Below are 11,832 nucleotides of genomic sequence, written 5' to 3' on the forward strand. Positions count from 1 at the left end.
GCAGTGGTTCAAGCATCTTTGTGATACTGAGAATTATTCAGAAGGTCTTTCTTTGTAAGGTCTCACCACTCATTTTCCTCAAAACAAGATCTGGTGCCACAGGGTATATGGGGTCCCATGGCCTCTGGGCTGAGGGGGTTATTTGAGATTGGAAGGTAGAGGTAGGAGGAACCAGGGCCAAGTATGGCAGAGTTCCCAAGGATGTATGAGTGTAAATACCACAGAGATGGGAACAGGGACGGGGAAGCAATGAATAGAGGCAACGTTCAGTACCATTTACTGTGACACCTGCCATGATCCAGGCTCCATACTAGGCACTTTATATATATATTCTCCCACTTATTTCTCTTAACAACCCTGTGAGGGTGAACTGGTCGCATATTCCTGTATTGCTGGTAAGGACGCTGATGCTGTCAGCATCAGCAACATGGATAGGGTCCTGGGGCTACGTGGTGGAGCAGGTGTTTAATCCGGGGCGCTCTGCTGTCCAAGCCCACCAGCTCTTGCCTTCGTACAACAAACACTCCCAACTCTCTCTCTCTCGCTCTCTTTTTAATATAAATTCGTTTTATTTATTTATTTGGCTGCGTTGGGTCTTCGTTTCTGTGCGAGGGCTTTCTCTGGTTGCGGCGAGCAGGGGCCACTCTTCATCGCGGTGCGCGGGCCTCTCACTGTCGCGGCCTCTCCTGTTGTGGAGCACAGGCTCCAGACGCGCAGGCTCAGTAGCTGTGGCTCATGGGCCCAGTTGCTCTGCGGCATGTGGGATCTTCCCAGACCAGGGCTCGAACCCGTGTCCCCTGCATTAGCAGGCAGATTCTCAACCACTGCGCCACCCGGGAAGCCCTCCCAACTCTCTTAATAAGTTGGAAGTTTGTCAGGACCATGGGGCTAATTTTTTCCCTCCTTTTAATCATTAAAATGGGATCCCTGTGGACCCTAAAGGGGAAACAGACTGAAGGAAAATGACACTGCCGTGTCAAGAATAGAAGTGAAAATCTAAGACCACACTGGTAAAATGAAGTAGGCATGAAAGGAATCACATCCATAGCTTTGACTTCCAGTCCACTTTGCCTGAAGTTATTTCAGTCAACAGGGAGCTGGCGAGTTCTGGATAAATACAACTTTCTGTGCTCTAGATGGAAGTAGGTCCGCCCCCTCTTTCTGTATGGTCCCAAGGAGTGTGTTTTGCTTTCTTCTCACATAGGGAGTTCATAATTAACGGTAGTTATTTTTACCTCTTCAGTGGGTATACCATGCTACCACGCACACTTTTCTTCATTCTAGGGACTCATGCTTTGATACAATAAAGTCAACATAATCCCTGTCTTTAGAGAGTTTGTAGGGGATGTGTGATTACAATGTAGTGGGATTAGTGCTGGGGAGGCACCAGTAAACATAGTGTGAATTCATATTTAAACTTTAGTGATGTGGAAAACAAGCTAATGGAAAGGTATTTTGGACTTTATTTTACAAGGAGCTTGAGGAACTCCTAAAAACAAATTGTTCTGCAGAATCGTTTGCTCTAAGACTTGTGATTTTCAGTTGTGATTTAGTTTTGATCATGGTGAGATTTCTTGGTCGGTGAGGCTTCTCTTCAGATCTGTGTGGTGGATGCCTTCCTGCACTTTACTATCAGAACTGCAAACCAGTCTCTCGTGCACCCTTTTCCATCTCATTTCCTTTGTTAGTGCATATGTAGTGTGCATTTATTTTCCTTGCTGGTTTGCATGAATTTGGTCCTAGATAGCATCACAATTTGAACCAGATTTTAGTGGTCATCATTCAAGGCGTCTGAGTCATCCTGGTCAGCATCTGAGTTTTTCCCTACTGGGTCCCTAAGTGACCTCAACTGCTAACCAGTCTTGTGAAAAATAGTATAATTAGGTTTCATACAGCAGGTCTCTTAGGCAAAAATCACATTTATGGGCAGATTTACTGGCTGCACAGGTTACTTTGAAATATTTTTAGTGCTTTAAAAAAATCAGAAAGCCAGTGGAGCTGAAGGCAAAGGGAAAGAATTATATTTTTCTTTTCAATGTCCAACAAAATATGCACTAATGATACAATTACAGTATATTAAGTTAATGCAATAAATACAAAGTTAATCCATGTTGGACTTCCTTGTGTTGTCCTTGTTTGTGGAGTAATGTAATTGTGACAGAGTAATTAATACCCTACAGGGGGATTAGCGGTAAAGATTGAGATAAAAGAACAAGGAGAAAAGAAGGACTGAGCTGTCTAGAAGTCAGGGGAGTTTAGAAAGTGCTGAGACATGGAATTTCCTGAGGGTGATTTTAGGCTTTCCTGACTCTAATTACTGTATACCTTTTCCTGTCTGCTAGTGATAATCAGCTGGGTTAGACAGGTAAAACGTATTAGAAATGATGGAGTCCTGGGGTGAATGAATTCTTGCTGGATCAGCAAGAATGATCCAGCCAGGCCACCAGCCCTCAACTGGGCCTTTGCTATTTTCTCAGAGGTTTTCTCATCTCTGTAATTTACATGTTTTTGTTATTTTGTTATTAAACTATCTTTAGGGTCATTATCTCATCTACACAAATCTTAGAAAATCAGGAGGAGTTCCCCTAAGCGAGTTCTCAGTTCCTCGGTTTTCTGTCAGAGCAGGGTGGGCCTCTCAGGGCCAACAAATTGTTCCAGTTAATTTTTCTTGCCCCTTTAATTGGCTCTGGAGTTTCTCGTGGTCAGCCTGTGCTTCACATTGAGATCATTAACTTGGACCCAAACGAAAGGTATTTGAGAAGAAGAAGAAGCAGTAGAGAGGAGAAAGTGGAGATCTAGCTGGAATTTCTTGTTTTCCACAGAAATAAGTGCAGTTGGAAAAAACTCTAGGAACCAGATTAGGTGAACCTTGCCCTTCCCTCACAGCCCCTGTGCAAGCAGCAGAAGTTCTTTCTATACTTGTCTCCACCTGGCCGACATGGTAAATATTTTTTTAAAATATTTTTTTAAATTGAAGTATAGTTGATTTACAATGTTGTGTTAGTTTCAGGTGTACAGCAAAGTTATTCAATTATACACACATAGATATATGTGTGTGTATATATATGTGTGTATATTCTTTTTCAGATTCTTTTTCCTTATAGGTTATTACAAAATATCGAGTATAGTTCTCTGTGTTATACAGTAGGTCCTTGGTGGTTATCTGTTTTAGATAGTAGTGTGTATATGTTAATCCCAAACTCCTAATTTATCCCTCCCTGCCCCCTCCTTTCCCCTTTGGTAACTGTAAGTTTGTTTTCTATGTCTGTGGGTCTATTTCTGTTTTGTACATAAGTTCATTTGTATCATTTTTTTTAGATTCCGCAGATAAGCGATATCATATATCTGTCTTTGACTTACTTCATTTAGTATGATAATCTCTAGGTCCATCCATGTTGCTGAAAATGACATTATTTCATTTTTTATGGCTGAGTAATATTCCATTGTATGTGTACGTATATATGTATGTGTGTATCTATATATTTCTTTATATATCTCATGTCTTCTTTATCCATTCATCTGTCCATGGACACTTGGGTTCCTTCCATGTCTTGGCTATTGTAAATAGTGCTGCAATGAACATTGAGGTGTATGTATTTTTTCAAATTATAGTTTTCTCCAGATCTATGCCCAGGAGTGGGATTGCAGGATCATGTGGTAACTCTGTTTTTAGTTTTCTAAGGAACCTTCATACTGTTCTCTGTGATGGCTGTACATCACAGAGAATAGTATGAAGGTTTGCGTTCCCACCAACAGTGTAGGAGAGTTTCTTTTTCTCCACACCCTCTCCAGAATTTATTATTTGTGGACTTTTTTTTTTTTTTTGGCCACACTGCACAGCATGAGGGATATAGTTCCCCAACCAGGGATCGAACCCATGCCCCCTACAGTGGAAGCTTGGAGTCTTAACCACTGGACCACCAGGGACGTCCCATATTATTTGTAGACTTTTTGAAGATGGCTATTCTGATTAATGTGAGGTGATACTGCATTGTAGTTTTGATTTACATTTCTCTAATAATTAGCAATGTTGAGTAAAAGAGTTGATTTTTTAATAGATTATTATTTTTTTAATTGAAGGATAATTGATTACCATGTTGTATTAGTTTCAGGTATACAGCAAAGCATGGTAAATATTCTTCAGTGGCAGGATTCTCATTTTTGAACTGAAAAATAGGCTTTCGTATTAAATTATTAAAAATTCTGTGGTTTGGCTTTAAAATCAAATAACTTGTTCACAGATGAATCAGACATTAGTTTTAGCTTTCTTTTAATTTTTTACCCTTCCTCCCCGCTGTGTTGTTCATCTCGGCCTTTTTGGCGATCGTCTTGATGTTCAGGTGTCTGCACTCCTCCTTTCTTTGGCACTGCTGAGAGCAGCCTTCTCCATGTTGGTTGTCGTGCTGTCCCCCACTGGTCTGTGCAGCAAGGTTGGAGCAGGTACAGGTGGGGCTTCTCGTCTACCCTGGAAGTCTGAGCCCGGAGTAGTTTTACCCTCAAAAATCTTTCCACAGTTGGCCTCAGAGTCAAGGAGGTCAGCTGGACAGCTCAACCTCACTGGACCCAAGCAGTTCAGCCAGGTGATGCTTACGTGGACTGTTTTTTTTTGTTGTTGTTGTTTTTTGGCGGTACGCGGGCCTCTCACTGTTGTGGCCTCTCCCGTTGCGGAGCACAGGCTCCGGACGCGCAGGCTCAGCGGCCATGGCTCACGGGCCCAGCCGCTCCGCGGCATGTGGGATCTTCCCGGACCGGGGCACGAACCCGTGTCCCCTGCATCGGCAGGCGGACTCAATCATTGTGCCACCAGGGAAGCCCCCCATGGACTGTTCTGTTGGGTCAGATGGGCTTGTCTGTCTAGTCAGCCTCCTCAGCCCCCATCTGCACTAGCCTGGTCATAGTGGGCGGTCACTACCTGTAATATTTCTCAGCGATTTCTGCGTGTAAAACCTACATCTAGACATGTATGTTTACAATCGTGATGGGCAAGAGCTTATTTTTCTTAAAAAGGATAATGAAAAATTTTTTCCAATTTTTTTTCCAGTTGTTTCCTATTTTCCTCTGGGAAAATAGATATGAATTTTTTTTTTCCTAGACGAAAACCTGGAGGGAACCAGTAATGGAAAAAAATGCTGTTGTGTACTGTTAAAATGTCACAAAGCAGATATCCTAGCCAGTTATCATATATACATATAAATTCTTTTAAAGGATGATTTAATCATCCCTTTGGATTTATGGTGTTTTAAAAAATATCTTTACCTGGCACCTAAATACAAATGTATGAACAATTTTACATAAATTCTTACATAAAATTTCACATAATAATTACAACTAAATTATTTGTTTTTTTTTTTTTAAACGTCCTGCCTTTCACGTTTTTTATGAAGATCTGACTCGAATAAACACAACCTTGGGAGCTTTTGCTTTATATAGATAAGCCGAAATGCCATCCTGATGCTGCATAAAATAGCTAGGATTAGAACTCTTGAAAAGCAAGATTGGTAATGGGGAGCGATAGCTGTGTGTGGAAGCCTTAATGTTGAAGTATGTTCTTGTAATGCATTTTTCTTGTCCTCCTTGTTATCTTAGAATTTTAGTGGGAAAACTAACAACAATGTTATTTCAAAGATGTGGTTAAAAAATAATCAAATTTAACAGAAAATGGAGCTCTCGCTTTCGGTTAAACATTCATTTACTTCTCTCTCTCCCTCTCTTTAAAAAACAGAACCATGGATCCTTTTTGTGCACAGTTGCATAGATTGGTGTTAACTCTTTCTCAGGTTGCTCTTTGGTTTGGGACTCCAGAGATTTAACTTGCTCCTGGTTCATGTGTGAAATGCTGCACTTGGTATAGGTTTGTCAGGTTGAGAATTTATTTTCTTCCTCCAATTGTTTTTTTCTTTTAATTTTTATTGGAGTATAGTTGATTTAAAATGTTGTTAGTTTCTGCTGTACAGCAAAGTGAATCAGTTATACATATACATATACATATATCCACTCTTTCTTAGATTCTTTTCCCATATAGGTCATTACAGAGTATTGAGAAGAGTCCCCTGGGCTATACAATAGGTTCTTATTAGTTATCTAGTTTATATATAGTAGTGTGTATATGTCAATCCCAATCTCCCAATTTATCCCTCCCCCTACCCACTTTGCAGTTGGGTTTATGGAGGTTCTGACATGGGAAGAGGTTGCTGGAGAATGTCAAGATGAAGCCAGGAGCACAGAGCGACCAGAGCCAGCTTCGGCTCCCTGGGAAAGCAGTACCATTGTAGATGTCCTGTGGCAGTTGATGGTGCCCTTTCTGGGGACCTGGGGAGGCAGCTGTTCTGCTTCAGCCACTTTATGAGAAGGAAAGCTGCCCCCCACCTCAGCACATCCACTCATTGTCTTGACATTCATACCATATCAGGGATATATATTTATGTATGAAAGAACACAGGACAATGTGGTCCATGTTATGGGGCATACAGAGGTGAAAAAATAGACATCCTTACCCCTTAGAAGCTTTCAGCTGGTGTGTGTGTGGGGGGGAGGTGTGCCTTAAGGAAGTGCTATATTTGGATGAGAGGAAAGGATTCCTGAGGAGGACTGGGGGAGGAGGTGAGAGCTTGTAACAAATCTGGAAGGAGAGAGGCGGCACGGTCCACCTGAGAAAATGGTAGCAGAAACAAATATCTTCCATGGTTGGGTGGGTCCCTAACAAAGGGAACATTCCCTTCCTCAAAGGGAAGATTGAAGACGAATGTTCAGGTATGTGTGGACGTATAGTTTGGGATGTATAGTTTTGTATGCCATGAGGACCCTTTTGTCAATGCTTGTTTCACCCAATAGCCCAGCAGTCCTATCTATTCCACATAACTTCACATTACTCTGAAGTGAATTTTTAAAAACTTAAATCTAGTGGGTATGGATTTTCTAAAGGGGAAAATTCTTCTCAGCTTTCAAAACAGGGAAGGGAGGGCTTCCCTGGTGGCGCAGTGGTTGAGAGTCCACCTGCCAATGCAGGGGACGCGGGTTCGTGCCCTGGTCCGGGAAGATCCCACATGCCGCAGAGCGGCTAGGCCCGTGAGCCATGGCCGCTGGGCCTGCGCGTCCGGAGCCTGTGCTCCGCAACAGGACAGGCCACAACAGTGAGAGGCCCGCCTACTGCAAAAAAAAAAAAAAAAAGTGAAGGGATTGTGGCTGTTTTGTTTGCATCCTATCCCCAAAGCCCAGCACAGGGTTTGACATATAATGAGTGCTAATAAATACTGGTGGAAAGAAGGAAAAAAGTCTAGGGGTTATAATTTGGGAAAGAGCAAAGAGAGGAATTCAATTTTGAGTAGATAAACTGAATATAATTTCAGGATTATTTTCTCTTTAAGCGTTTGGGGGGACTGTGATGAGCTTCCTTTGCAGGGTTGGCTCCGCAGGGATAAAGGGGGTGGGGTTTTCAGCTCATGTTCCAAGTTCATGTCTCAGGGGGAGGTTCAGTGAGACTTAGGGCTGCCTCCTCTGACCACACAGCTTTGCATAATTGATTAACACTGCAGAGCTGTTTGCATTTCTTTCCTAAAATACATTTCATTTTCTAATGGACTATCTGGAATTAATAAGTGCCCAAAACCAGGATGTGTGTTGAAACTTGTGATCTGATGTGATACACCCAGCTCCTCGAAAAGGTGTAATTAATGATCTTGAATCTCGGGGCATCCTTAGCTCCTGAGTTGGTAAACAGGTCTCTGAAAAAGCTAGTATTTATTGTTTACCAGGGGCCAGGCATTGTTCTGAGGGCTTTACCTCATTACCTCCTTTGTTTATCTTTTTAAAAATCATCTCAGACACTCTAAGAATTAGCACCATGAGTACCTCCATTTCTAGCTGTGAGAACAGACTCTCAAAGTGACGAAGTCACTCCAAGTTGACACAGCCAGTAAATAGAAGAACTGGATTTGAGTTGAAACTGTCAGGCTCCTAAAGGCCAGGCGACATAGCTTCTTTCTCCTGGGCATTTCTGTTTTCCTTAGAGCTTCCTCATAGCTTCTGTCTGTCATTCTGATACTCCTGTCAGATGTGATAAATAGCATTTAAGTGGGTATGGCACAGGTCCCAAGTTAACAGACCCCCGAGGCCATAACACAGTTTAAGAAAGATTTTGGCAAGTCACATCACTTGTATAAAGGTAGGTCATGATCACGTAATGCGCTGAAGGCCAGTTTTGGAGCAATACTATGAGGAAAAGGTGTGTGATTTACACCTGCAGAGACCTTTGGGCTGGGAGAAACCACATGTTGAGGGGACTTGGGGTTTCAAGGGAGAAAAGATTAAGGATTCTGGTTGGCAAGACTCTTGGAAAATTTAAGAGTAGTAAACATTTTACATTCAGTACATCAGTAACTTTTGAATGAGGTGTTCCAGGTACTTCACAACACTGAAGTTTAATGTATGAGCATTGTGTTTGGTAAGTGGGGATGATACCAATTCTCTCTTCTGTGTTAACAGAAATATGAAAATGACAGAAGATGAATTGTTTTGAAATTGAGTTTTAGATTTTGGTGAAGCAGAATATAAAACAATTGAATACCAGGATAAAAGACAATAAAAAGCAATAGCTAAGTTTATGCTAGAAAAAAAATCATCAGTCATGACGCTTTTTGGATCAAAGTGTCTAGATAATCAAAGATAATATATTCAGATAATCTAATTTGATGTACGACTTATTTTCCTCTTTTTATAAAAGGTAAATTTTGTGCATGTTATAGACTTGGTAGTACAACTTTATTTTTTTATTTTATTTATTTATTTTTTATTTTTGTCTGCGTTGGGTCTTCGTTGCTGTGTGCGGGCTTTCTCTAGTTGTGGTGAGCGGGGGCTACTTTTCGTTGCGGTGCGCAGGCTTCTCCTTGTGGTGGCTTCTCTTGTTGCGGAGCACAGGCTCTAGGCACTCGGGCTTCAGTAGTTGTGGCTCGGGGCCTCTAGAGCTCAGGCTCAGTAGTTGTGGCGCACAGGCGTAGTTGCTCCAGGGCATGTGGGATCTTCCGGGACCAGCGCTCGAACCCGTGTCCCCTACATTGGCAGGTGGATTCTTAACCACTGTTACACCAGGGAAGTCCTGGAAGTACAACTTTAAATAGCTTTTCTAGCATTACAGATTGACTTTGAGTTAATTGAACAGTTTGAAGTTTTAATAACATTGGGAAAGTGGATATGTGCACATAAATTTAGGGGAAAAGAAAAAAATAATACTGTTTGGTTTTTAAAACAATCCTCTTGTAAATAATGTGAATATCCAGAAGGTGAGAAGATCACCTGCTGATCACCTTCAGAAACAAAATGACATTTTTTTTTCGTTCAAGGAGATGGCATTGGATACAATATTCAGGGTATTGTAGTTTTTTTTGTTTTTTCTGGTATGCGGACCTCTCACTGTTGTGGCCTCTCCCGTTGCGGAGCACAGGCTCCAGACGCGCAGGCTCAGCGGCCATGCCTCACGGTCCCAGCCGCTCCGCGGCACGTGGGATCTTCCCAGACCGGGGCACGAACCCGTGTCGCCTGCATCGGCAGGCGGACTCTCAAACACTGTGCCACCAGGGAAGCCCGGTATTGTAGTTTTGAATGAAAGAGAAGAAGTTCCCAGAATATTGTGTAAATATTGTTTTAAGTGCTGATTATTTCGAAAAAAATTTAAATGCTAAGGAGATTTTTTTTTCATTAGTTAAGGTATGTAAAAGAGTTCAGATATTATTCCTGACCCTCCTTTGCAATCTGAAGAAACCCAGGGATAAACCCCAATGGCTCTGACTGCCCAAATCACTCAGTAAGTAATCATAGACACCTTTTAACTAGGAAGAGAAGACATAAGTAGAAGGAGCTAGGAAACAACATGCTCTGAGGGCTCGCAGACTCTCAGGTCATACGTGTATTGAAGAGTTTAGATCTCAAAGATTAGCATTTCTTTTGTCTCATCGGGAAGGGGAATGACAGCATGGGCTCTTTCTTCTTTCAAAACAAACTCACCCCCCACCCCCATTATAGATAATACTCTGTGTTCAAATCATTCTGGAAAACTTCGAACTTGTATATAAATATGACAGAGAGAGAGAGGGAGAGAGGGAGGGAGGGAGGGAGGGAGAGAGAAAGGGTGTGTGTGTGTGTGTGTGTGTGTGTTTGTATTGGTTTTCCACATGTAATTATATTATAAATTATATATTACACATAAAATATATAATTATATATATTATATATTTTAAATATACAATTATATTTTTTATAAATTTATAAAATATAAAATTATATTTATTTTTAGTTTGTGCTTTGTCTTTTTTACTGTACCAGTATGTAGTAAGCTTTTCCCCTGTGTCACTAGATATTCTTTGAAGAAGCGATTTGTAAGCTTTGCAGTTGTGTGAGTTTGGTGAGCCCTGATTTGTCCGTCTCCAGTCAGCACTCAGTGTTCCAGCATCTACTCTGCTCTCAGCTCCTGCATTCTCTGCTTTTTTTTTTAATGTCTGAAACATTTATATTAACATATTTCCATAAAAATAACCTAAAGAAAGTTTAGTATTAGTTGGTTTTTTTGTTTTTTTATACTGCAGGTTCTTATTAGTTATCAGTTTTATACACGTCTGTGTATACATGTCAGTCCCAATCGCCCAATTCATCACACCACCATCCCCACTCCACCGCGGTTTTCCACCCTCGGTGTCCATACATTTCTTCTCTACATCTGTGTCTTAACTTCTGCCCTGCAAACCGGTTCATCTGTACCGTTTTTCTAGGTTCCACAACTTTTAGGATTCTCTAGGTATAGTATCATGTCATCTACAAACAGTGACAGTTTTACTTCTTTTCCAATTTGTATTCCTTTTATCTTTTTCTTCTCTCATTGCCTTGGCTAGGACTTCCAAAACTGTTGAATAATAGTGGTGAGAGTGGACATCCTTGTCTCATTCACCACGTTGATTCATTTGCGTATATTGAAGAATCCTTGCATGCCTGGGGTAAATCCCACTTGATCATGGTGTGTGATCCTTTTAATGTGGTGTTGGATTCTATTTGCTAGTATTTTGTTGAGGATTTTTGCATCTATATTCATCAGTGATATTGGTCCGTAGTTTTCTTTTTTTATAGTATCTTTGTCTGGTTTTGGTATCAGGGTGATGAAGCCATCTGGTCCTGGACTTTTGTTTGTTGGACGATTTTTAGTCACAGTTTCAGTTTGATTACTTTTGATTGGTCTGTTCATATTTTCTATTTCTTCCTGGTTCAGTCTTGGAAGGTTATACCTTTCTAAGAATTTGTCCATTTCTTCCAGGTTGTCCATTTTGTTGGCATAGAGTTGCTTGTAGTAGTCTCTTAGCATGCTTTGTATTTCTGCGGTGTCTGTTGTACCTTCTCCTTTTTCATTTCTAATTTTATTGATTTGAGTCCTCTAACTCTTTTTCTTGATGAGTCTGGCTAATTATATATCAATTTTGTTTTTCTTCTCAAAGAACCAGCTTTCAGTTTTATTGATCTTTGTTACTGTTTTCTTTGTTTCATCTTTTTCTTGATGAGTCTGGCTAATGTTTATCAATTTTGTTTATCTTCTCAAAGAAGCAGCTTTTAGTTTTATTTATCTTTGCTATTGTTTTCTTTGTTTCTATTTCATTTATTTCTGCTCTGATCTTTATGATTTCTTCTGCTAACTTTGGGTTTTGTTTTTTCTTCTTTCTCTGCTTCCTTTAGGTGTAAGTTTAGATTGTTTACTTGAGATTTTTCTTGGTCCTTGAGGTAGGCTTGTATAGCTATAAACTTCCCTCTTAGAACTGCTTTTGCTGCATCCCTTAGGTTTTGGATCGTCGTGTTTTCATT

General features: G+C 40.8%; 1 protein-coding gene across 5 annotated transcripts in view; it reads left to right on the forward strand.

Moving 5' to 3' along the window:
- The window catches only part of TSPAN5 (tetraspanin 5), a 171,087-nt gene that overhangs the window by 66,064 nt on the left and 93,191 nt on the right, over positions 1 to 11,832 (forward strand). The window contains exon 1 of one of the 5 annotated variants that reach the window (XM_024736044.1): positions 2,809 to 2,941. The exons of the other annotated variants lie outside the window; for them this stretch is intronic. Within the exon in view, the coding sequence (XP_024591812.1) occupies positions 2,939 to 2,941 (3 nt within the window). The 5' untranslated portion in view covers positions 2,809 to 2,938. Of the gene's footprint in view, positions 1 to 2,808; positions 2,942 to 11,832 lie in introns of those variants that run through there. 5 annotated transcript variants of the gene reach the window in all.

The sequence above is a fragment of the Neophocaena asiaeorientalis genome, unplaced genomic scaffold (genome assembly GCF_003031525.2).
Source record: "Neophocaena asiaeorientalis asiaeorientalis breed wild unplaced genomic scaffold, Neophocaena_asiaeorientalis_V1.1 scaffold7, whole genome shotgun sequence".
NCBI lineage: Eukaryota > Metazoa > Chordata > Mammalia > Artiodactyla > Phocoenidae > Neophocaena > Neophocaena asiaeorientalis.